We start from the raw sequence: 27,588 nt of genomic DNA, 5'->3' as shown, positions 1-27,588 counted from the left end.
CCAAGTGGAAGCTAATCAACCTTTTAATTTTATATGCAATTTTACACACAATTGAATTTTATGCAGCTAAATTGGTGAAAGAAAACTGTGAGCTAAGTAAATTTGAGGAATGATTCCAAGAAAGTTTCTTATCAAGAACTGAAACTAATCAGTTTGCTTTCTATATTAAGTAACTGACTCAAAAAGCTGTCATTTTAACACGAACTATTGAAAGCTCTGTAGTAGGCTTAATCCAACAGTTGTGACATGGCTGTTTATAGCTTCCAAGAACTGAAAGCATCCTTCTAAAAAAACAAAAAACTTACACTAGTGAGCAGAGGACTGTGAGAAATAAGAAACAGGTCTTACTTGGGCACCTGAGCTAGCAATGATCACAGCTGTCTGTATTTACTTAATATTTTCACCCAGTAATCTGTAAATGTTTATATCTCATTTCTTTTGGATTCCTGGTGCCTAGAATGGGCCCTTGCATATTTTAGGTACTTTATGATGGTTACAAATTAAATACAAGTAAGGAAAAAAGGGGAGTGGGGGAGAAGGGAGGGGGAAAGGTAGGAAGATTGAAGCACAAGACAAAAAGCAAGAGCAGAAAGCCCTGGTCTGGGAGTCAAGACGCCTGGTTAAAGGACTGGCTCTGGTACTTCCCTGATACAAGTTCACTTATCGGTGAAACCGAGGACAGACAGATGAGCCCAAAGGCCTCTCACGCCAATGTTCTGATTCTCTGTGTATGATTTTACACACCAGTCAACTAGTGTTTAAATTCAATAAGTGATCTTATTTCCAAACTCTCCTCTGTATCTAATAAGTCATACTACCTTGCCAAAAGGTTAAAAATATTTCTCTAATGGGGACTGATGTTGAAGCTGAAACTCCAATACTTTGGCCACCTGATGCAAAGAGCTGACTCATTTGAAAAGACCCTGATGCTGGGAAAGATTGAGGGCAGGAGGAGAAGGGGACGGCAGAGGATGAGATGGTTGGATGGCATCACTGACTCAATGGACATGAGTTTGGGTGAACTCCGGGAGTTGGTGATGGACAGGGAGGAATGGCATGCTGCGGTTCATGGGGTTGCAGAGTCAGACACGACTGAGCGACTGAACTGAACTGAATCAACAAAGAACACTAAACTTCTAAACTTGTAATTTATATAGTATTTCTCTATCTATATTTAAATAGTTTCTATATATTGTTTGTTTCTAAAGTGGCCTCATGAAGCAGACTGAGGGAGATATTTTTAATTCCCATATTATAGCAGGCAAAGTTAAAATATGGAAAACTAAAGTAACCCATTCATGTCTTCAGAAGTGTAATCAATTAAGAAACTCGACTTTTAGATAGATCTAAGGACAGAAAGATTTTGAATAGTCCAGTGTCTTAAGAGGCAGAAACAATGATACTTTTTTTAATATATGAGGATGAGTTCATAGCAATACACTTTGCTATTATGTTTACAAATACAATTATGCTAAACTTAAAAAAATTACCTATACCTGTCTGAATAGAAGAGTATTGCTTTTAAATTGTCGGAACACCCGATGTATTTACATAAAGATGAAAAACTTGTTCTATAAACACAGTGTTTCCAGTAGTGAATGGCAGACAAAATCAGAATAAGCACACAGAAGAATAAAAAGGAAGAGGAAAGAAAAACATAATAAATAACCCAATACCTTACAATGTTAACTTTCACATAAGTATATTGTTTCTGGAGAAGGCAGTATGTGGATGGGAGCCAAAGGCTGAAGTGATAGGTAAACACACTGTTAAGTTGAATCCTGTTATCTGATTGTGTTTAAAATTTGATTATATTTCACTTGACAAAATAATTAATTATGGTGAACTCCCAATTGTTAACAGGGATCTAGAAGAATTCCAGTTGGCATTTTTCCCCAGTGTCCTCGATCCAAATAGATAAAAATCCAGCTCTGTAGTCACCCTTTACAGTTGTCATACTGGGGTATCTGCTTACCTTGCTAAGAATGTAAATCACATCACCACGTTTAAATGACAATTCATCAGAAAGAGCTCCTGTGCAGTCCCACAAACCCTGGTAAAAATTAGCATAATCGGTGCTTTTATCTCCTGGGAAGAAGAAAGAGAAAACAAGAGTTAGTTTTCCTGTAATGGGCCCCCATTTTTAAATGAACCAATAGAAATTAGAGGGCCAAAACGGCCTTAAAAAAAAAAATCTGTCCTCATTCAAAGAACACTTCATTACATCCACAAAAGAATCCTACTTCTTGCTCTCATCTAAGAATCCTTTTCAAAAAGATCTGATTTTGAATGTCTCTTTTTTCCTCTCTCCCTCTCTTGTTCTTACCTAAAACTTGCAACTGCAGTAAGCTTCTTCAAACCAGCACCTAAGTTACTTCCCACCTATTTTCTATAACAAACTTAAGCCCACTTGCAATATGTTTTGAAGGTAAGTCAGTTTTCCTGCATAATGAACAATATGCATGAGATATGATAAACAGGCTGTAAAATAAGCACTGGACAGAATTTGTACTGAAACTACAGAAATAAGCACAGGGCATAATAATAATAATAATAAAGGAGACAAGATACAAATATAAACAAACAAGATAGCACACACAAAAAAATTTTTTAAGTTTTTTAAAACTCAAAACTAGTTAAAGGAAGAGAATAAACTGAAAGTGATCTAACAGATAATTCCAGCTCTTATCTTTGAGGACTTTTGTACCCAAAGCCTCTCAAAGTTATTTCCAAACTATTTTAGCAACTTTGAAATTGCCAGTGCTGAAGGTGCATTTTTCAAGATTTCTGTCAGCCCTAGTTTAGGACATTAGACTCTGAATAAACACGCGACATACACTGGAGTTATCAGCTCATCCTTCTCACAGCATAAGCACAATGGATGCGATGTGCTCAAACTGCCATACAGACCATTAACTGATTGATTATTTAGCGCTCTCCACTCTGTAATACCACAATAAACTGGGTAATAAATGCTTTTCACTTATACAATGTGGGTTGCCTGAAACAGCGCAGAGTTAAACACACTGGCTGCTTTTGTTACACTGAGAACTGTTTCCTGTTTTTAATTTCATGATAATTGAGTTTTGATGACTTAACGCAAGAAGAATGCAAGTAATATCAATAAGATGTCCGTGTATTCACTAACCAGGCAGAACATACATGTGCTGACAGCTTCCCTCACTGGAATGTCATCTTTGAATTCTGAGGGGATAACTGTGGAGATGCATGGTGGATCGGGGTTGTCATCTTAGTTTTGTTATATGACTCTCAGACAGCAGGCTCCTTGGCAATTCCAACACAGTCGGTCATATTAGCGTGTCATGAAGGCATTCATCTTATTACACATAGTTTGTGATTTACACAAAGTCTTAGGTTTATTAGAAATTTAAAAAATTCTTTTTAGTATCGTAAACATTTTTTTAAGCCCCAAAGAAAACCTGAATAATACGGAGTCTATTTAGGAAGTAAGACACTACTTTTTCATTATATTTATATTATAAATAAGGACCAGAATACACAACCAGAAAAAATCCTCTTATTAAATTTTTCCCCTTGTTTTTTAAGGATTAAAAAAAGGAGAAAAGGAAAGGTGGGAGAGAAGGAAGAAGGGAGACAGAGAGACAGACACCTTGTTGACTTCGCTCTTGTATGTGGGCACTCATCACTGAAGCCAGCAGGGGCGTACACATGCCCAGGAATCCAACCAAGAACTAACAATGCTCTGTGGCCACCCTTATTGCATTTTTCCCCTCAAAGCATGTATTAAGGAAATTCTATGAATGGACACTAGAGGGCACTCTGGCTGGACAGATCACTCCAAACATTGTCAAAATGTTTTTTAGAAAAAAATTACTTAATAATAAAGTGACTGATTTCCTTTAAAAACCACTTATTTAGACAAATAGGGATTTAGAAGTTGAAACATTCTAGTCAGATTAAATCAACTGCTAACTGGGTCAAATGTTGCGCCCCGTGCCGTCCGTCAGTGTCAGTTTAAAAGTCAAGGAATTAGAGCAAAGACAGGATGACATCATTTCACAGGCGAGGCCCTCCCTAACAGCCACTGGCCAGGAGGTAAAAGGACTAAATAGCTGCTTGCCCCTGTGGAGGCTTCTGTGTGTTCCCCATGCTGCTCAGCCTTAGGCTCGATCCCAAAAGGTTGAAGAAAGAAAACTTGGGCTAAAAACAAGAGAAGTTCTGGCTTAGCTGGCGCATCCCAGTGGGTTCTTCAGCTGTTCAGCCTGCTGCCTAATCTTTCCTTTTTCAGATTCTCTCAGAACAATTTTTCATTCAGTAGATTTTCAAAAGGTGGGGTGATGGGGAGAAGGAGGGGAAAAAAAGTATATGGTGATTTCTAACACATAATCCTTATCACTTTGGGGTCTTTCTTCCCCTCGATGCACTTGGTGAAACCCCCATTAACACTAATGGGAGTTACAGGAGCGCAGGAGGAGAAGAGAGACCCCCACCGTGCGCAAGATGCATTGCTCCCGAGATGTGCATCACGGGCATTTCATTAAATCTCACTGCTGTAAAGAGGCAACAGAGCCAGCGATCTGGCAATCCTGGGAACAAGAGGCATTTTCTACTTTGCTTTCTGTAATCTTGATGATGTTATCCAAAGACCAATCTCATTTCTGTGTCCCATATGTGAGCTCTGTTAAAGAATAATAAGTTGTTTATGTCACATGGCTACATGTATACACAATTGACTATTCTTTCTATTTCAGCATGCAATATTAGTTACGATGTAGAAGAATCACAACTGGCGAGATAACCTGGCAGTGTGTATTAATTAGCCTTAGTCTCTTTAGGAAAGCAATGTCAAAATTCTTAGTATGAATTCTAGACATAAAAATTAAGAACTATCTTGCTCCTTAGAGAGCAGCAAGCTCCTCTGGTTTACTTTTCTAATTTTTTTTCTGTACTAGATTTTTATTCATTTCCTCTTCAGTGTATTTTTTTCTCTTTATAATTTATTTATTTTTAATTGGAGGATAATTGCTTTACAACATTGTATTGGTTTCTGCCTACTATTCTAAATTTTAAGTGTGGCTAAACATACACAAAAAATTGCACATCGATATCCTTGGAAGCACTGTGGGTTCACAAAGGTTAACACCACTTGTACATTGAAAAAAATAACGCATGTGAGATGTGTTTTTTGCAAACAACAACAAAAAATGGAATGGAGTACAATGTCATAAACCACCACCAATAAGCTTACTTTCTGAATACAACTTAAATCTGTTTAGTTGTTTTTACTGCATACATTAATTTTTATATTCTAAATTAGTTTTCCGATTCTATCCACGTCATGATCAACATCTTCAAAATTACCAAAAATAAGCATCTCCTTATGTTTCTTGTCTTGAGAGGCATATATGGTTAAAAGAAGAAGGTAAAGAAAGAAAATAACATTCTAAATTAGCCAGCTTGTGAAAGACTTAAACAATGTACTTGCACCTGTAAGTTAAACTAGCAAAAACAGAACACTGGGTAATAAAAACAGAACTGTTACGAAAATATAAGCTAAATATTGGAGATATTTAGTTTTGCAAAAAAGAAAGGAGTTTTAAAACATGATGACAATAGATGGAACACACAATGATAGATAATGAAGAATGTCTTCTTGAGTAGTGGTAAAGGTTTAAAAACTATTTTAGAAAAATAAGCATATTATACAAAGTTCAAAAAAATCACATGGAATCTTTTTTCATATATATAAAAATAAATGCAAGCTTAAGCATGAAAGAACTTGTAAGAAATATAAGATTAATTCTGTTTTTGCTTACATATTTCACATTAGTCTGAATTTTTTTTTTTTACTAAAATCAGTCAATGTGAAAAATATATAACATTCTTGAGTAAGGTTAGAAGTTCACATCATGTGATGCTCAGCAAGATAGTAATACCCTTGTCAACTCACTGCCCTGCATGGCAAACAAACTTCTAGTGTTACATCTTTGACAGCCTGGGGAGAGCAAAGGTCACTGCTATGCAAAAGCATTAAAACTGTTGCTTGAAAAGAATTTCGTGTCACTAAAGATAAGAATTATTGCAGTGCTTTATAGCTATTGCATGAAAAGCTAGATCTCCTTATTGCATTCCTTTGAGAAAAAACATTTGTTTTTCCTTCCCTCAAAGGCAAAAATTTGGGAGAGAGTTACTTTAAAAGGATTTTTGAAAAATACAATTGCTTTAAACCAAAACACTTATATTTACGGGAAAAATATCTGTATGTGTCCAGTTTCCACACCTGCACTGAAATTTAAAAAAAGAAAATGACATGCTTTTAGCAGACGCTTCATGATAACAAAACATATGTACTTCCACTGCCATTGAATGTTGTCCTCAAGGTTTTGCTCAGACATGGTGTTTATAGCTGCATTTTGCAGGAACAGAGGACTCCCATCTAATGACTTCGTCCTCACTTCCTTTCTGAAAAAAGCACACCCAAACCTCATGCACCAACCTGTTCCTGCTTTCCTGTCCAGGTCCGGAAGTCAGGCCTGTTTCCTCTCCACATGTCACAGTAGGAAGGACTCTGGAAAGCTACTTCCTGAACACACACTTCTTGTCCACCCTGCCCCTGACAGCTTGAAAGAGTGATGTATGGCCATATCAGCAAGGGGAGGCGACCCCCATCTACAGCTCTTTGCAGGACATGGGATGATATGGCAGACCTTGCCCCAGCTGACATGTGGCTATGAAGAGGTGTAAAGTCCTGATAAGAAGGCAGTCCTTCTCTTCTTTCCGTGTAAAATAATTGCTGATTTATCAAAACTAACCTCATGCCTGCACTACAGATACGGTTTATCTCCTGCTATTTGGAAATAACAACCAGCAAGAAAAGTTGCTTGTATCATGTGATTCTGTACAGAGCATATATAGCTATTTTTCCAGTCTCAGTCATAATTAGCACTTGGGGCCACGTGCCAAGTGGAAATGGATAAGTGGAATATCCTTCCTAGCCTTCTAGGCCACCAGTGTCCTTTTCCCATTTTTAAGCTGCTGTCACTGGACTCTGGCATTTCTTACCCAATTCATTTGCTTTCTGTGTTAATCATATGCAATGAAGATATGCATGGCCAACATTTAAACAGGCTGCAGATCAATTAGCGGTCTTAAGTTTATCTGATTTTTATCAAAGAAGACAGAGCTGTGGGTCGATTGTCAGAGCCTGTGTCAAGTTGACCTTTTCAGAGATGTCTACATTGCTAGTCCCCTGGGCAACTTGTTGTCCCCTGTTAGTCTCTGAATGGCAGAAGTCTGTTCTGCTCAAGCACAAAGTATACACAGATGTCTATATTACATTCTTATAGGTTTGACAGCAACTGCATGTTGTATCTATAAACTGTCCTTTAGCAGTGACACTTCCTCAATGATGATAAGCTAATTTATGCAACTAAATCTCCTTTGTGCAGAAATGAAAGCTAATTGAGTCATTACAAAGTAATTCAGGAAGGAATACCTTGTATAAATTGGCTTACTTTATAAATCCTTCTCAAGTGGTTTTCATGCATCCTAAATGGGTCTAAGCAGCTTATCAGCTATAAGAGATCCAGACCCAAGGACCCAACCTCAGGGAGCTGAGGACACATCTTTAGAGTAGGGAGAAAGTGATGAAAAGGAAAGTGAACAAGACCAAAATAAGCTTTTCCCACCAACTCATTACCTGTGGTGTAGTGAACACTGTCCTGACTCATCTTCCTTTGTTCCTCCACTTTGATCAGAGCTCCGTCCTCCTCCTCTTCTGTAAATAAACAACAAATGGAACGCTGAAGTCCAGTATGAACAACACAGTACTCACTCCATCTTAAGAGCAAAACTAAAAGTTTATAACACATAAATAATCCTTTTCAAAGAATGAAACCACTCAACATCCACATTCCTTTTTCAATAAAGTTGAACAAATGAATCTATAGCTATATCCAAATAGCAACCTGACCAGTTGACTTGATAAAATTTAAGGTGTGTACTAACGTTTCACAATTTTGTTTTAAATGCTCACAGAAATTCATCTGGAACAATCTTAAATCCAGAAAAGCCCTAAAAATCCAGTAAAATGATACCCAGAATTATATGGATTAACCACATTATGCTGTGGCATGAATACCACACATAATAAAATCACTGTCCCTAAAACATCAAAAGAACAGAGAAAATGTGTGATATAAAATAGTTAACCTGTAAGTCATTTATGGAGTATCAGATACTTCCTATTTCAGATACTTACAGAGAGATACTAGAATGATCCTCACCATTCAAGGTAATTCCCCCCAAATTATACTCAGGACCTACTATGTGTCATACACTATAACAGATGTCAAGATTTTATAGATAAACCGTTTTAAATCCTTATTTTACAGAGAAATAAGTTGAGGTTCAAAAAGGTAAAGAAACTTCCCATGTTTGTTATTCAAATTTAGATTGTGATTCCAAAGTCCATACTCTTTATCTTGATATGTTCATATATATCCTTATATCATTTCTACACTCCCCCACCACACTCCTTCTTCAAGTAATAGGAGAAAGAAAATGATATGATTAAATACTGCTGCTGGTGCTGCTAAGTTGCTTCAGTCATGTCTGACTCTGTGCGACCCCACAGACGGCAGCCCACCAGGCTCCCCCTTCCCTGGGATTCTCCAAGCAAGAACAGTGGAGTGGGTTGCCATTTCCTTCTCCAATGCAGGAAAGCGAAAGGTGAAAGTAAAGTTGCTCAGTCGTGTCTGACTCTTAGTGACCCCATGGATTGCAGCCCACCAGGCTCCTCCATCCATGGGATTTTCCAGGTAAGAGTACTGCAGTGGGTTGCCATTGCCTTCTCCGAAAATTAAATGAGAAGAGTTTTAAACAAAGTCAATAGACTATTCAATTCTTTAACTCACAAAGGAATATTTATTACATGACCACTTCCTTCACTGAAAGATTTATATGAAATTTAGAAATATTTAAGGCAGGACATAGGAACAAAATGGCATGTCAAGGAAAAAGCTGGGTTCAAAAAGAATCACAATTTCAAGAAAAATCACAATTTTAAAGAAAAATATGCAAAAAATACAAATATAGTCATTATCACTATTAAATAATTTAGCAAATAAATCTTCATTGAGCATTAACTACTTGTAAGAGAGAGGGTCTACCAGACAGGAGGAGAGGCATGGACAAAAGGACAAGGCACAGGCATATTCATTTTGGATAAAGAATGTGGTGCTGGCAGAGGAAGAGCAGGATAGGAAATAATGGTAGTCGTTTGGGTAAATTGTTGATAAGTCGTGAACATTCAGCTAGGGACTTCAGACATTTCCATGTTTGGTGAGGAATAAGAGCTCCCCACCACCACCACCACCCACCCCCCCCCCCCACCGCCCCCAAATTTCTGAAGTGAGAAAGGGCAGGACTGAAATTGCTCGAGCAATGTCCATCTGATCTCATTGTTCCAGTCAACGGAGAGAAGGGGCAGAGACAGGCCAGTCCCAGTCTGGCTAAAGCGGAAGTCAGTCCTGAGCTGGAGGGGCAGAGAACATGGAGCGGAGATGGTTACAAGAGGGGAAGGAGCTAGGAGAGACAAACTCTGCCTGACTGGGTGTGGAGGGCTAAGGGAAAAGAACAAGCAACCAAGGATGACTGGCGTTTTGAGTTTAGTTAACTGAGAAGTGGAAACATCATTACTAAGAAGAGTAGAGCCAAGATAAACTGTTGTCCTGGGTGGCGGGGAGTGGGTGGCGGGGAGGGGGAAACCACAAGGAGCTGTGTTTCTGGCACTAGAGATTTAACATAGGGGCGGGGCAGCCCAGGGAGACTGGAAAGTTTGGTAAAGAGATCAACAATGCATATGTGAACTGAGACATCTCATGCAGATTTTAAAGTGGTGATAAATAAAAACCAGCATTTAAATCAAGCTTGAGAGTTTACAATTATAACTGTTTCAAATTTTTGTAACTCAATTCCAACTAAAGAATGAAAGGTCCAATACGGAACAGCTGGAAACCATTGGCACATTATACGGATTAACTTAAACCTAAAATTGTCAATTTAATATAGTCAGTCAAATAGTAATGAGTACACAGAAGACCTAACAAAAACTCTAATACTAAATCCTGTCTCTTTTCAACAATTGCCTCATTTATGCTAACCCTCAAGGACTAGCTAACATAAATGGGTTAATAGGGTGTTTTAATATAAAATTTAAAGGTTTTAGGGACATTTACAGTCATGTAGTCCAAGCATCTCATTTTACAAATCATTCATGTTTTTAAGGTGAAAGAGAAGGCTTTCTGTACTTTTCACACTTTCCCCAGTACTCTCTCTCTTCCAATTTGGTCACAAATTCAATGTTGCTGCTGCTGCTGCTAAATCGCTTCAGTCGTGTCCGACTCTGTGCGACCCCATAGGCTGCAGCCCACCAGGCTCTGCCGTCCCTAGGATTCTCCAGGCAAGAACACTGGAGTGGGTTGCCATTTCCTTCTCCAATGCAGGAAAGTGAAAAGTGACAGTGAAGTTGCTCAGTTGTGTCTGACTCTTAACGACCCCATGGACTGCAGCCCACTAGGCTCCTCCATCCATGGGATTTTCCAGGCAAGAGTACTGGAGTGGGGTGCCATTGCCTTCTCCACACAAATTCAACAGTAAGAAGTAAATTGAAAAACAGTTAAGGGTGCTTATCTTGAAGTCAAAAGCTATAACCACATCAATATACAAAGTACTATTCCTGGCTCTTAAGAAGACACTATGGGATTTAGACTCACCACCCAAAGTCAGGGTCAAGATATTATAAAAACTAATTACAATAATTTAGCGGGAAAATCTCTGCTCTTGGCGAAGTTGTCAATGAATTTAGAATTTACTCCTAAGAACTGTTCTTATTTTATTAAAATGTGTCTATAATGTGTACAATATATTCTTAAATTATCAGAATGATATTCAAAATATTTACTTAACTATCAATATTTTCTGTGAAGTATCCAAATTGAAATCCATGTGAGATGTTTAATCAGAAGTATTTTAGAGGATAGGATCTGCATTAAAAACATTTCCTTTCTCCTTTTCAAACCTAGTACTGATATCTTCAGGGCAGAGCCTTCTGTGTTTCATATGTCAATTTTTCTTAACAACAGTCAAGCAACTCATTTTATCTTGGGCTAACAGTACGGTTTCCACATAAAAGACAACAAAATCAAATTTGGGGAGTATGTGTTCTTTTCTAGCCTTACAAAAAAACAACTCAGACTGAATCTTGAATAGAATCTGGTACAAGGGAGATGTTCAATAAATATCAAGTAAAAAAATGGGTTCCAAAATCATGAAAATAAATCTTATTACTATAATCATTTACTAACAGAGCAAAACACTCCACATAATCCAAAAAATATATATGGACAAGTGACCAAATTCTAGGTTATAATCAACTTTACAATATATTAGATATATACATGTTTTATTGAGGTTTATTATTAAACATATTTTATTTGGGGGTTGAGGCACAATGTCATTATACAATACTAATTAATATCTCAAATAGTCAATGTTTGTGGGTTAATATATTCCATTCAACATTTTAATAACAGTAAACAAAAACAGCTCAGCTATGCACTAAAATCCATCAAACCACACAGATGGTTATAAGGTTTTCATTAAGTGGTTTCCATAGCAATCATATTGCAAATCTGGAAGCTTCTTGCAAATAAGCAGCTTGTATTTACATGCCTCTCAGCTGCAGCACAAAACTCTTCAGCATGTGAAGTTATTATTCCAACCACACATTGTTAGGAGAATCATTGGGAGATTTTTTTTTTTTTAACAGACAGGATGAAAATAATAATAAAGTGAACTAATTGCAGAAGATAATTCAAGCGTAGTTATACATTTACTAAACTAACCAATGAGTCTTAAAAATATTCTGATATTGCTTCTCAGCCTTTTGGCTAAGATCACGTGTAAAAACGTTCTGATAGTCACTGAAAGCTTTTAACATTAAACCCTGTCAAAAATATGAGGCCTCCAGGAACAACCAGACCCTAGTGAATCTAAAAGCTTGAACTCTACTCTCACTCTTTTTTTTTTTTTTTGATAGATATTTAGTCTTTTTTCTGAGGTGAGCAAAAAGAGAAGGAATAGCAGAAAACTGAGTCTTCCCAAATCTTTTTTTCAGGATGACTACCATTTGAGGAAATGCTTACTGTGGGAAAAGTCAAGAGCCTTTTTTTCCCCTGCTAGATTAATCAATTTAATTTACAAACTGATCCAGTTCCATAACAGATGGATTATTACCCTAATAAGGATCAAAGATCTGTCTAGCTATGCAGTTTTTACAAAATGGGCTATTTCTGGCTTGCTAATGTTCTTTTTTAAGGTTAAATAACCAAAAAAGAAAAGGGATAAGCCAATGACATGTTTATCTGACAATGCTTGAAAAAGGCTAAAGACAATTTGTCAGCACCAAAACAGGGTGTGTGATGTTCACAGCAGGGCTATAATGTTTTCCAGGAAGAAGAGGGTAAATCGACTTATCCTCTGAGTTAGTCCCTCAGTCCTGTCTGACTTTGCAATCCCATGGACTGTAGCCTGCAAGTGCCTCTGTCCATGGGAGTTCCCAGGCAAGAATACTGGAGTGGGTTGCCATTCCCCTCTCCAGGGAATGTTCCTGGCCCAGGGATCAAACCCAGGTCGCCTGCATTGCAGGCAGATTCTTTACTGTCTGAGCCACCAGGGAACACTATATACATTTATATTCATCACGTAACTAAATCCTCCTAACAATTCTATGAGGCAACAATAGGAACTTTCATCCTCTTTATGTATGCAAAAGTGACAAGTACAGAGCTTAATTAACTTGTCCAGGTTCACACAACCAGTTAGAACAAGAGTTGGGATTTAAACTTCCACATCTGTCACTGAAGCCCCAGCTCTAAGCCATGGGACCATTGCCTTGATTTTCATTAAAATCTTTAGTTTATAGATATATTTTTTTTGCTAAAATTTCATTTGAATATTGGCTGCTTGTAGACTTGGAAAACATTTTCACAAAAGTGGGTAGCTTCTCTCCTACCATAGCACTGTATTTGAGGTACATCTTAGGTTAAGCAGTTCTCTCAGTGATGATTTAGAAACCCAATTTCAAGTTGGGATGCCCCAAACATGTATCTTTTCCATTCTCTTCCCCACTTCTTTCTAACCTTTAACATTCTACACACTCAACTGCCCCTAAAGCCAGCACACAGTATTTGATACTTTGTAAAGGTCTCTAAGGCAACTCACATATTTAGAATGCTGGAGTGGGTAGTCTTTTCCTTCTCCAGAGGATCTTCCCAACCCAGGGATCAAACCCAGGTCTCCCGCATTGCAGGAGGATTCTTTGCCAGCTGAGCCACAAGGGAAGCCCCGTGTGCTTATTTAACTTATATGCAGAGTACATCATGAGAAACGCCAGGCTGGAGGAAGCACAAGCTGGAATCAAGATTTCCGGGAGAAATATCAATAACCTCAGATACGCAGATGACACTACCCTTATGGCAGAAAGTGAAGAACTAAAGAGCCTCTTGTTGAAAGTGAAAGAGGAGATTGAAAAAGTTGGCTTAAAGCTCAACATTTAGAAAACTAAGATCATGGCATCTGGTCCCATCACTTCATGGCAAATAGATGGGGGAACAATGAAAACAGTGACAGACTTTATTATTTTGAGCTCCAAAATCACTGCAGATGGTGACTGCAGCCATGAAATTAAAAGCCACTTGCTCCTTGGAAGAAAAGTTATGACAAACCTAGACAGCGTATTAAAACACAGAGACATTATTTTGCCAGCAAAGGTCCATCTACGCAAAGCCTTGGTTTTTCCAGTAGTCATGTATAGACGTGAGATTTGGACTATAAAGAAAGCTGAGCACCAAAGAATTGATGCTTTTGAATTGTGGTGTTGAAGAAGACTCTTGAGAGTCACTTGCACTGCAAGATCAAACCAGTCAATCCTAAAGGAAATCAATCCTGAATATTCATTGGAAGGACTGATGCTGAAGCTGAAACTCCAACACTTTGGCCACCTGATGTGAAGAACTGGTCCATTAGAAAAGACCCTGATGCTGGGCAAGATTGAAGGCAGGAGGAGAAGAGGATGACAGAGGATGAGAGAGTTGGATGGTATCACCGATTCGATGGACATGAGTTTGAGCAAGCTCTGAGAGTTGGTGATGGACAGGGAAGCCTGGCATGCTGCTGTCCATGGGGTCACAGAGTTGGATGTGACTGAACTGAACTGAAATGAACTGAACTGAACTGAACTGAAGGCAACTCACAAATGAAAATGGATTTATTTCTGAGGGCAGTCAGTTTTTCTTTTTCAATTTATTTCAGTAAGAAAAACATGGTTAAATGTAGATGGTAAAGATAAGCCTTTCTGTAGAAAGATCTGAAAGAGGTACACCTACATTTCAGAGCAACAGACTACCCATCACATTTCATCAATGGCTCAGGTTCCAGGGAGTTGCAAGCAAGATGCCCCAGAGTAGGAGGAGATGGAGCAGATGGGATGGGGAACTGGAGTCTAGTCCTGGCAGTAAGATGAAAATGCAGGAAGGATTTATACAAATGGCCCCTTACCCTGTCTTCTCTCTCAAGACTTGAGCCAAGTTCTGAAGTTGGTGGAAGGGCCAGGGAAGTAGAAGAAGAAACCCAAAGGGATATCAGTGAGGGAATTAAAAATTATGACAATGCAGAAAAGTGAGTTCCTTAAGGGCTTATAGATCCTGGACTACTGAGAGCTTAAAATATGGTACTTCTAAAGGAGTCTTCTATCTATTTAATAGTCTGACATCTAGTTTATAGCAATAAAAGATATACTTTGATAAAGACATAAGCAAGTGCCTTTTAGTAGTATCAGTCAGTTAAATGAACAGAAAGATAAAGATGCTTGAAATGGCATAGAATCATGTTTACTACCCTGGATATTAGGCAAACTAGGTCCTATGCTTAAATGTCTAGTTATTTATGCAACCTTGACACTGTTTCTTAATTCTCAATGTCTTCTCTATAAAGTAGAAAGAATAACGTCTATCCTATAGCACCCTGACAAGATTTGGGGAGGACAATGGGATAATAAAATTTCTCAAGGAAAAAAAATGCACAGTCAGCATGCAGTATCAAGTTCATTACCTGAGGAGGTAGGTGTTTTGCATCCACTTATTAATTTAGGAATATGATTAATTATGCTTTGGTTAATATGGTTAATATCATATAGGGTTACTATGATATAAAAGACAATAAAATAAGCAATGGTTGTCTAATCATACAACCTAATTTTCAACTCTGACATTCTATTCTCATGGTTTAATATGAAAAGGTTATCAAAAGTTACTGATATCAAAGGTTATTCAAAAGCAAAAAGAAATACCATTAGAGTACCAAGAATTTCTTTACTATAATATTGAAATTCACAATTTATACACAAACCTGAAAATGCAAAAATAATGATTTTTTTCACAGACATTAAACTTGTTAACATCATGGTTGGGATGTTGGGGGGAAAACCTCAAATTCAGGCAAGGATCTCTTTTGACAGAATTGGGGGAACTCTTAGAAAGGAAAGGTACCTTAGCTATCATCTAGTTCAATTTCGTTCTTTCATTCAAGGGGAACTGAACTGGAGTGCTGAATGAGTGGACCAAGGTCATGGCACTTCCTCCCTGCTCTTCTCTTCTGCACTGCCTTCTATGCAACATGCACTCAGACATTTCTGCTGCTCTAGACGTACTTCTCTACTCAGGAGCAGAAGCAGTCTTACAGAGACTTGACCATCTACAGGCAACTACGGCAGGCAAAGAAAGCAAGTAGGTTAAAAATTAAGCTTTACTAGGCCAGATTCCATCAGTCAGAAGTGACTGTGAGTAGGAAAATGACTGTGCTCCTAAAGCGTACCAGACATGGCAAAATTATGTGACTCTGCCTTTTACTATAGTCAGTGATATTCTTCTATTTCAAATCCTTAGCTTTTTAATTAAAGTGTATAATAAATTCTGCAACATTAAAATTCTTTTAATCCACAAAAGGTCCAAATTAAATTATTTCTCAGTTGTAGTAACCTCTACCTGGTTATGGATTTCTGGTACAATAAAGTTTGTGACATGTAAGTTCTTCTTTTTTTTTTTTCTTTTACTTTAGATTAGATTTTTTTCTTATTATTCTTGCTACTAAAGCACTATCTGTTCATGGCTAGAAGCCAGAAAGTAGACATAAGCAAAAAAGAAAAAAAATTTTAAGTCACTGAAGACCTATCCATAAATACTATAGGCATCTCCTTTTAGACAACCTTTATTCAGTTTCTGCTTTTTCTTTATTCTCATTTTTAATAAGAATATGCCAAATGTATATATATTCATTATAAACTGTTTTGAAGCCATCCCATTTTTAGAAATTAAAATTTTTCATCTCAACTTAGATTTTGGTTTTAAATTTTATTCTGTAAAAAATACTATCTAATATACATAAACTGGTGTTAAGATCACTCAATTGTAACATGACTGTTTTATTAGGAACGGTTCCCCATAGCCTCAGGAGAAAGGCAGATCTACGAATGCAGAGCTCATTTGTTACAGGCTTGGCTCTGTTTCCACCGCCTGCTTATGCAAATACACTCCTCCTCTTCAAGTGTGGTGCACCTTAACCTCATTTTCAAGAATCCAAGAAAGAAAAATCACAGGCCTGTAAGAGGAACCATCACCCAGTTGACTTATTGGTTCTATAATCCCTTATACCAGCAGTGGTTTTCAAGACCCTCTCAGGGCACAGAGGATCTATGAGGTCAAAACTATTTTCATAATAAAATTAAGATATTTGCTTTTTTTTTATTGTGTTAACATTTGCACTGATGCTGCAGAGCAATGATGGGTGGTAAACTGCTGACATCTCAGCATAAATCAACACAGTGGCACCAAGCTGTCACTGCCCTGCACTAGCATTAAAAACAAACAAAAAAGCCAGTTTCACCTAAGAATGTCCTTGATGATCAATTATTATTTTCATTTAATGTCAACCTTGAGTACATGTCTCTTTAATATTCTGTGAGACAAAATCGGAAGACTGCATGAAACATGGCTGCTGCATCTCCAGATGGACGAGTTTGAGTGGTAAATGCAACTAGCTGTTTTTAACACCATCTTTACTTGAAAGAAAGAACGACTGACAGACAAACTATGGTTACTCAGACTTCAGAATCTGGCAGACATTTTCCCAAAACTGAAATAAGTGAGTTTGCTATTTTAATAAAAACAACTGACATTTATTGCCAATGATAAAGCTTGAGCTTTCAAGCAAAAATTAGAATTTTAGAAACTTCTATCTTGGGATATAGTTTGACCACTCCTCAGTATTTAAGGAAACTTTTCTAATGAGATCAGTGGTGATATTAATGAATGTGGTGTTTTAATTGTACCATAATTGTGTCAATATTTGGAAGTTCTGCATAATGTAATAAATCAGTATTTTCTAGCTGATCAATGCATGATGTTACAAAAGCACACATGGGTAAAAGATCCATTCAAAGTACAAGACAGTCCTCTGAATTTTGCTGTAACACTGTATGAAAAGTTCATTGATACAGTTTTGGATTCTGCTTTGCAACTAATCTTTACCATCTGTCAAGTTTGGATATAGTAACAAAAAAGAATCTCTACAATTACCTGCAAGGACTATTAAAATACTTCCTTTTCCCACTAGTATATATCTGTATGAGGCTGGATTTTCTTCACACACTGATTGTACTTAAACTAAACAACATATAACAACAGAGTAAAGATTGAAGCAGATATGATTGTCTAGACATCTCCTATTAAGACAGACATTGAAAAGATCTGCAAAAACATAAACCATGCCACTTTTCACACTCGTATTTTGGGAAAATATACTTATTTTTCAAATAAAATATGGTATTTATGTTCACAGGTAGCAGGTTTATCATTATAACTTCTAAATTCATTAATAAACATTTTTAACATTTCTAAGTTTCAATTTCTAACATATGAAATATTAAGAGGCATAATCCTCATAAACAAAAGTTTTTGGGAATCCTCAATAATTTTCAAGATTGAAAAGGGTTTCTCATTACAGGGGGCTTGAGTTCAATCCCTGGTTAAGGAACTAAGATCCTCCAGGCTGTGGCATGGCAAAAAAAAAAAAAAAAAAAATACCACCAAAACAAACAAATGAAAAAACAAACAGAAAAGGCCTCTCGAGATTAAAAAGTGTGAGAATCATTGTCTTGTACTTTCTAGGGCAGTTTTAGTTAAAAACCTAAATATTATTGATACACAACATGAAAGATTGGCATCTTGCTAACCCAGAACACTGGTTGCTAATTATCTTATATTTCCAAAGCACACAGTCTGAGAATTGAATCTAATTACTGTTGACTCATATTGAGCTGCTGACAGAAATCCCTGTGTGTTTTACCCATTTTTTGTGGAGCCAAGTCTTTCGAATACTTCTGCAGTTAGATTTTTAGAGCAAGTAGGACATCCTATTTTATCTTGTTAGATTTGATCCACCATTTTGGTCTACTGAGAGTATAGCCTGTTTATATTTACCGAAGGCATTCATGAATATGGGGGCTTCTCTGGTGGCTGAGACAGTAAAGAATCTGCCTGTAATGCCAGTGACTGGGGTTCAATTCTTGGGTCAAGAAGGTCCCCTGGAGAAGGGTATGGCAACTCACTCCAGTATTCTTGCCTGGGAAATCCCATGGACAGAGGAGCCTGGCAGGCAACAGACCATGGGGTTGCAAAGAGTTGGACATGACTGAGCAACTAACACTTCATGAAAATGATAGTATGATGATGTTGAGAACTAAGCCATAGGTATTTACAAAATCAACTGGTCAACACCCTACGGCCACTGCGGACTATATAGTCAGTTATCCAGTGGTCTTTAAACTACAAAGACTTCATAAGAATCCTGGCCAAATGCCTCACCGAAAGTATTATCTTTGTTATATGTCTGTCATTTCCTTGCAACCATGTTGGGTTCGAGTCTATAATCATTATTTCATCTTCTAGATGGCATAGAAGATTCTCTTTGATACCTTATTTTAGAAGCTTCTCTGGAGTCCACTTTAAAATATTTTCTGGGTCGGAAGACAAACTAAATTCCTACTTATCTTGAAGACAGGGCTGAAGTGTGTCCCCCAATTTGGAATGCTCTTCCCAAACCCCTCCAGACAGCTGGCCACTGTCCCTTGTCTGCTCTCTCAGCCTTGGTTAGTACAGAGCACTACATATAAATATTCGTCACTCGTCTACTTTCCCCTAAGTGTGAACTCCCCAAGGGCATATTTACACTACAGCAGCCTAACATAGGGGCTGGAACAAAAAAAAAAAATGTTTTCCATGAATATTTGTTGAATAAAAAACAACTGATTTTGGTTAGTTATTCTAATAGAATCTCGTTGTATTATAGTAGGATCTCTTTGCCCATCCTGGACTTGTGTTATCTCTTACCAATATCATCATTAGAGGATATTTCTTGACAGAAAGGGAACAAATAAAATAGAAATCAAATTGTTTTCCTTGCATGACTGCCTGCCCCTAATAAATTCCAAAAGCAACAAAACCAGACAGCAATTATACACCTTTTGTTGTCTTTAGTATAATTTATACATTTTAACTATTTTCATATTTTCTTTGGTTATTTAGCCATTTCAATGTCTAATATATGTCCCTTTAAAAGTTATATTTGTTGGATAGATTCTAGCACAAGAACATGACATAGTTTAGTCTCTCTCCCTTCTTTTCCTCATTGGGATCCCTTGAGATTAAATGGTATTTTAAAATACTTATCTTTTTTTAATATTTATTTGGTTGCATCAGTCTCAGTTGTGGCACAAGGGCCCTTTGATCTCTGTTGCAGCATGCAGAATCTTTTTAGAAGCATGTGATGTGAGATCTAGTTCCCTGACCAAGGATCAAACCCAGGCCCCCTCCATTGGGAGTGCTGAGTCTTAGCCATTGGACCATAAGAGAAGTCCCTAAAATACTTGTCTTTAATACCATACATTGTGTCTATTCTTTTCTCCGAGTTTTCTGAAATATGCCTTTCAAAATTGCAGCCAAATATGTCTAGCAGAGGCCAGATTTTTCCCTCACTGGCTGTGATGAATTCAAAGATGACAACTACTTTTGTCTAATTTTTCCCCACAATGAAATCTGAGTATAGTAGCAGTTTCCCTATTTACTTCCTAAGTCCTTCAGTTTTACTCATTTTTTAATGTACTACTTCCACACTTAAACTATATCTGAAGAAAGAAAAAGAGGCAATGGTAATGACTGTTTATTGATTTTCCTCCCTCTCCATATTCTTGGTCAGTGCCTCTTAGTTGAAGAGTCCTTGTTAAATACTAAAAATAAAACTAACCACCCTGACCCCTGGCTCAGTGGGTCCCAGACCTAAGAAGCAGAGAGGCTGGGAAGAGAACCATCCTCAATCCCCCTCATCACTTGTCTTCAAATACCACTTGCCTTTTAAACTTCTAAATATAGGCATATTTCACTAAATAATAATGTAATTAATAAAATGAATTATAATGGAATCAGAAATTAACCCCATATTAATCCCAAAAGATACAATGGAACTACAGAAATGCAAATAAAATTACTATTCCAGAAGGTTATATTCTCCTTTTTCACCAGCTATATAAACTGAGACAAGCTAATTAAACTCTGAGCCTCAATTCTCAATCTGGAAAATACAAAGATAAAATATACTTTAAATAATTATTGTGAGAATGAAAAGCTGAAGTGACCAATACAATACTCATTGCATACTGATTTTTAATAACAATGATTATAATATAAATCTAAGAGTTTACTGTGTATGAAGCACCATGCTAGCCATGACACTATACACAGAAATCCCACTCATCCTCAAAAACCTATGAGGAAGATATTGCTGTTATTCCCATTTTCAGATGAAGAAACACAGTCATAGAAATGTTTAAGTTAATTTGCACAGCATAGCACAGATATAAGAAGTTGCATCAGGGAATTTCCCTGGTGGTCCAGTGGTTAAGACTTTACTTTCCAATGCAGGGAGATGGGGTTTGATCCCTAGTTGGAAAACTGGGATCCCACATGCCTTGTGGCCAAAAACCCAAACATAAACGACAGAAGTAATACTGTCAGAAAACTAAGATCATGGCATCTGGTCCCATCACTTCATGGCAAATAAATGGAGAAAAAATGGAAACAGTGACAGACTTTATTTTGGGGGCTCCAAAATCATTGCAGATGGTGACTGCAGCCATGAAATTAAAAGCCACTTGCTCCTTGGAAGAAAAGTTATGACAAACCTAAATGGCATATTAAAATGCAGAGACATGACTTTGCCAACAAAGGTCCGTCTAGGCAAAGCTTTGGTTTTTCCAGTAGTCATGTATGGATGTGAGATTTGGACTATGAAGAAAGCTGAGCACCGAAGAATTGATGCTTTTGAACTGTGGTGTTAGGGAAGACTCTTGAGAGTCCCTTGGACTGCAAGGAGATTCAACCAGTCCATCCTAACGGAGATCAGTCCTAAATATTCATTGGAAGGACTGATACTAAAGCTGAAACTGCAATCCTTTGGCCACCTGATGTGAAGAACTGACTTATTTGAAAAGACCCTGATGCTGGGAATGACTGAAGGCGGGAGAAGAAGGGGACGACAAAGGATGAGACGGTTGGATGGCATCACCAACTCAATGGACATGAGTTTGAGTAAACTCTGGGAATTGGTAATAGACAGGGAAGCCTGGCATACTGCAGTCTATGGGGTCACAAAGAGTCAGACACGACTGAGCGATTGAACTGAACTGAACTGAAATAAAAACCTTAAAAAAAAACAAAAAAGAATTAGTGTCAGGATGACACTTTGGATCCAGGCCGTCTTCTTCCAGAGCCCAAGTTCAGAAGCACCCTGAATGAGAAAAAGCACACTTTTTCTTCTCATTCAACAAACACCTTGCATAGATCACTTCTTTCTGTATTTGTTAAATAGCACTTTAATATACTGCCATAACATGCAACTTCTGAGAAAGTTAATATTCATGATGTCATACAGACATATATGTTTAGATCAATGACAAAATAACTTGGCTAAGTCTAACACCCTAAAAAAAAATAGTTCTCTTGAAAAATAGTGTACACTGCTGAAAAACAGGAGAAGAGTCATGTTTGTAATGGCCACAGAAAGTAAAAGCTTAGCATCTGCCCCCTCCATTTTTCTTTCAGTTGGAAGGCAGCTTGCAAATGGAAAAATCATTTCCCATCACCTCCCTCTCAGAGACTGAATATGATGAAAAAACAGAATAAGGCCAACCCCTGAAGCAAGCAGAGCCGAGAGTCGCTTCTGTCCTAGCCAGGAGCCCAAGAAGATTGATTAATCCTGAATAAGATAGTTATAGCTCCTCACCAGATCTGACTGTGATAATGCATGAAAAATGCAGCAAATTAAAGCACTTTACATACTACAGACAGAATGACACTCTCAAAATACAAATTTTCATGTACCCATGAGGGGCTGTGCACTGACATTCAGAATTATGTTTTTAAAGCATTTTCAATTCTGAGGTCAGAGGTTTTTTTGACACACAAATTTATGATAAAATATGTTACAGGGTCTAGAAAAGAAGATATCTTCTAGAACTAGGATATTTCTATAGAGAGGAGTCACCAGAAGAAGCAAGGTAGAACCTGCAGGGGAAAGCGAGGCGAGGCACACAAAGTTCCAGTGATGGAGGTCTTGACGTTCATTACTGCAAAATATTGATAGTATTTGGTGTTCCTCAAAGTACATAAGAATAAAAACTTGAGCTTAAAAAAACAACACATTTGCTCAGTCTGGGCCTCCTAAAGGTATGAATGAACTCTCATTTGCAAAGTGTCTCTTACTGAGATTGCAAACCTAAGCCAGCATAAACAAGATGCCTGCTCTTGTGAACAAGAGTCAGGGTGTTTTTAATGCACTTGGCAGACAAACCAGATCTTACTCTTTTAAGGTCTCACCCAACAGCATCCCAGCATAGCAGACAGAGTAACTATATCCATTCTGAAAAGACAAATCCCTGTCACTATAGAGGCCTAGAGGCCAGGCAGTGTCAGTGCTCCAAGACTAACTCCTCCTAGCCTATTCTCCATATGACAAAGTATTCTTGTTTTCTCATCTCCAATCTGCAACTACTCAGATTTTTTTAAAGTTAAATATGACATTTTATAAACTTTCCCTGGTGATTGTTAGTTAAGACTGATGTTATGCTGTAACTGTATATATTAATAATGCAATTTAGGATTTATTTCTATCTAATTAAATAATGCAATCAAACATGTAAATTTAATGGCATACTCATCTATAGTACTTAAAGGGTCACTCAACGTCTGTTGTGCTTCCTTAAGAGTAAATCATTGATTTAAAGAGAGACTACAAAAAAATAACTAAATAAATAAAGAGAGACTACATGAAATGACATGTGAACTTTCCTGAATGGTCTAACTAGGAGAATAATGTTAACTATCTAAATGAAGTTTAACTAAATGACTTATTTACGTCTACTCTAACTAAACAGAAGTAATTCTCAATCAGCTATTATAGAATTCAGGTAGTTATAAACAATTTTATCATATGATCCTCCCTTAGCTTTGAAAATAATTTCTGAATTTGAAAAATTCAAGAAGAAAAATTATCTCAATATAGTTCCCTTCAGTGAGGAAATACAATACACTACTTGGCGTGTGTCCACAGGAAAAGTCTGGCTCCCAGATGCTCCTTGCCAGACCACAGTGGATTCAATAATGTTTAAACAACTGACAATGTGCACTCATAGCGCTGCTGACACAGTGACCAGAAACTCAGCAGGAGCCTGTCTCATGGGCATATTCACAAATCGAAAAGTAATATCAAACAAAACAAATCCTAGACATACTTCACAAATATAAAAGATTCAACTCAATTCAGTTAGGTTTTTTTAAAAATACATGTCACCAAAATCACATAAAAATGTGTAAATAAGACTTTTTATGCCTCTGCAAGAGATGTAAATAAACAGATATCAATTTTTTATTGGTGTTCTTGAAAATGAGGAATGTAAACTCTAATTTGCTTCCTACATCTAAAGTCCAACAACTCTTTCCAGCAATCAATTAGCTATATCCAAAGCTCATTCATTATAATCACACAATTTAAACTAATATCCATGATTTCCTAAACCCATATTTGTTGGTAACAATTGTCTCCATTAGTTTGGTACCAAATGAAATTTCCAATAATTTACCACTTCTGATCTCCAGAAACAATAACTTTATAGGATTCAGGGGAGAAATAAAACTTCAAAATTTTGACACCAAAGTGGTAGCTCAATTTTCTTAGATACACAGCATCTATTGTCTTTATAATTGGCCTGCAAGTGTATCATTTATTGCAATGATACACTTTCTAACCAGAAAGGTTCTGAGTAAAATCTACATCCTACTGTAGCACATTCAAGCATAAACAAAATACTGTTAATATTTAATATGAAATCAGCTGTCACAAATGTAGCCAACAGTGAAAAAGCCAGGATACAAATAAAATTACTTTGTGTGATTTTCCCTATTTCCGGATGACAAGCTACTGTGAGGTGATATCCTCTCTCTTAATAACAAACAACTTCTGTCACATAATGTTTATGTCATGTAAGTTTTGTAAATCAATAGTGTAAAAACTGGTTTGACTTTCTGGGAGAGAAAATGATTGATTGGCACAGGGAATAAAATACATTATTTAAATTAGAAGGACTTCATTTGATTGGAATGCCAACACCATTTTTAAGTCATACCCTCATATAACCACATTAACCTCACTTGACATGACCTCAAATGCAAATATGTATTATTGTTGGCTTATAAAACCAAAGTCTACATTTGGATCTTGATGGATCTCTACCTTGAGTATTTCTCCACATATACAATCGTCATTTTTTCCCTAAATAAGAATAGGATCATTAACTTCATAGATTCAGCAGCCATTTAAAATCTCTTCTGTCATATATTCAACAAAATTTCTTGTCAAGAAGTAATTAATATTAAGTGTAAAGCCCAGAAGGCAGGATATTAGACTCCAGCATGGAATCTTGCCTACAGCGTATACTCAGACTTTTGTTTATTCGACCTGAATTAGTTGATAAGTCAAACACTTAAAATTAAGCTAAGTCTCTACTGTAGTGGTTTTGGAGTAACTGATTACTTATAACTGAGAATTCAACCTCTAACAACATGGCCAACCAGGCTGAAACAGACCTGTCTGTCCCACTTGGTCAAAGAGGAATACTGATCCTCTACAGGGTGCAGGGGAGGCTGGAGTTTTAACCACTTCACAGATACAGGAGACACGGCCTTGGGCCCATGGAAAGCAAGGAGCTCGAAGTAAGACCTCCACCAGCTTGGAGGAGCCACAAGGAAGCTTTTTGTCTTCCCAGGGCACTGGATGACAGTGGTCAGAGAGGGAGGGGTAAGAGGAGGGTTTCCTGTGAGAAACCAAACCTCACGGCCTGTACAATGTGAGATCCAAACATATACTATCCTCAAGTAGCATTTTCAAGCCAAGAAATTTAACATGAAAACTGTGAAACTCCTGGGGCTCTGCAAAACCACTGTGTAGGAACATTTCCACAACCCAGAGCACAGGGCATTCCTGCAGGGGCAGGAAGAAAAGCCGACACGCTCGCGATACTCGGAGTTGGCAACAAAGACGCCCGAGTAAACAGGCAATCCCGCAGTCGCCGGCCCTAACACAGGTCAACACAGTGCTGCCAGAGCCCGGGGGAGCTCAGAAATTAATGGAAAGTTCAGAGAAAAGTAAATCTTTATTCTCCTAGCGCTGGTTCAAAACACAAACCGCAGCGGTCTGGTTCCTTCGCTTTCACGCAGTGAAGGATTAATCCCGCGTGAATGTTTTCCAGGGCTTTGGACCATCTGGCTTTTAATGTCTCAAGCAATGGGGTTTCTTCTACCACTTCCTTTGAAAAGTCTTTTTTTGTTGTGGTGAGGCGAAAAAAAAAAGTTTAAATGCTAGGGGAACTTGGCAATTGTTAAAGTTCTTTTTATTTCTTGTTATCTCTTTCTAAATCCTTTCATGAATATAAATTCTCCTCTTTCCCTATGACATGAATATACTATAATCTGTCCTCTTCCCAATAAACCAAGTTACCCACCTGAACATTTTTTAAGGGTTTGTTTACAGTCTCCCTTACCGTAATCATTTTACTTTCATCTTCAGAATGTTCTTTAGGTGGTGTTCAAACCACGTTTTGTTCCTTGAATTTGATAGCAATGAATAAAGGGGTAGGTCTTTTCTGATATTTCTTCTATTGGCATAGAATTTGATCTTTGCTTCTCATCAGTCTCTTTTTAGTCTCTGATTACTTTTCAAAATTAGCCTTTATTGAATATTAGCTATATTTTATATTTCTATTTAACAAACTCTGAGTTATATTGGTCAACACTGCACTCCCCAGTGCCAAGCACAGTGCCTGACATATAACAGCTGCTTAATTAATATCGGATGTATAAATAATTAATAATTTCTTGAAAGAATAATGATTACTTACATGAAAGTTGGGGGTGTTTTTTCTCATTTCATGTTGCATTTTCTTCACCCCTTTCAGTTCTTTCATTAAAAATTTAAATGATTTGAAAGCTTCAGAATATCTGCAAATTAATGCTGGACTCCCAAGAAATATTAAATAAACAACTAGGCTAAAAATGCACATATTTTAAAGTGTCTACACATGTATATCTACATGCTTGGGGGTTACTCTCTCTTACAGTTATGTCTTAAGCCATATAGGGAGAGAGAATGTTTTATTATGAGTATAGATGACCTTCACCTTGACCCATGTAATCAAGCTAGGTTTCCAGGAAGAACTGAGATGTAAAGTAATTTGTGAAAGAAAACATAAGCTGCCCAGGGAAGTGAAATGAGGTTATCTGGTGTATGAGAGAGTGTAATAGGCAATGTGAAATCGGGAGCAGGACATGTAAACAGTGGGCTGAGGAAAGGAGCTTGCTTAATTGAAGGAAAGGGTGTGGAATGGAGAAGGAAACAAGGGTAATATAAGTCACAGCTGGGACTAGAAGGGAGCAAGCTGAATCCTGACCACAGCCTTCCTCTGTCCTAGATCAGTGACTCCTCCAAATGCCCACTGAATCCAAGTAGGGGCTTGAAAGATAACTTTTAAACACTTTCCCCAAGCACCTGCCTAATCATTAATTCTTAACTTTTGTTCCCCCATCCTTTAAGCTGCTAGTGCAACTTTCCAGATCTGAGATTATTTTTAAACATGAAGCTCATTTTTTTTTTTACCAGTTACTCTGGTTACCAGCTTTTTGTCCTTGTGGATGTCAGCTTTAAAAAAAAAAAATCATAGTTACAATCCTGTGCTCTTTAGACCTACTTTACCTGTGGTCTTCAATGAATGAGTGCAAGCAAAGGAGAATGTCATTTCCTGGGAAATGTCTTGCTTAAGATGACTAACCTACCATAGGGAACTGGTAACTCAAGTTGGTCCTGTTGCTCACAGTAGATGATCTATCT

The 27,588-nt window shown here is 37.4% G+C and overlaps 1 protein-coding gene across 1 annotated transcript in view; it reads right to left on the bottom strand.

Annotated features, from left to right (window-relative positions):
• Nucleotides 1–27,588, bottom strand: part of SKAP2 (src kinase associated phosphoprotein 2) — a 163,458-nt gene that overhangs the window by 15,320 nt on the left and 120,550 nt on the right. The window contains exons 10-11 of the mRNA XM_043871888.1: nt 7,682–7,759; nt 1,976–2,088 (exon numbers count right to left, since the gene is read on the bottom strand). Of these exons, the coding sequence (XP_043727823.1) occupies nt 1,976–2,088; nt 7,682–7,759 (191 nt within the window). The remainder of the gene's footprint in view (nt 1–1,975; nt 2,089–7,681; nt 7,760–27,588) is intronic.

The sequence above is a fragment of the Cervus elaphus genome, chromosome 18 (genome assembly GCF_910594005.1).
Source record: "Cervus elaphus chromosome 18, mCerEla1.1, whole genome shotgun sequence".
Taxonomy (NCBI): domain Eukaryota; kingdom Metazoa; phylum Chordata; class Mammalia; order Artiodactyla; family Cervidae; genus Cervus; species Cervus elaphus.
The sequence above is the reverse complement of the archived record's forward strand: the minus strand, read 5'-3'. Positions and strand labels throughout refer to the sequence as shown.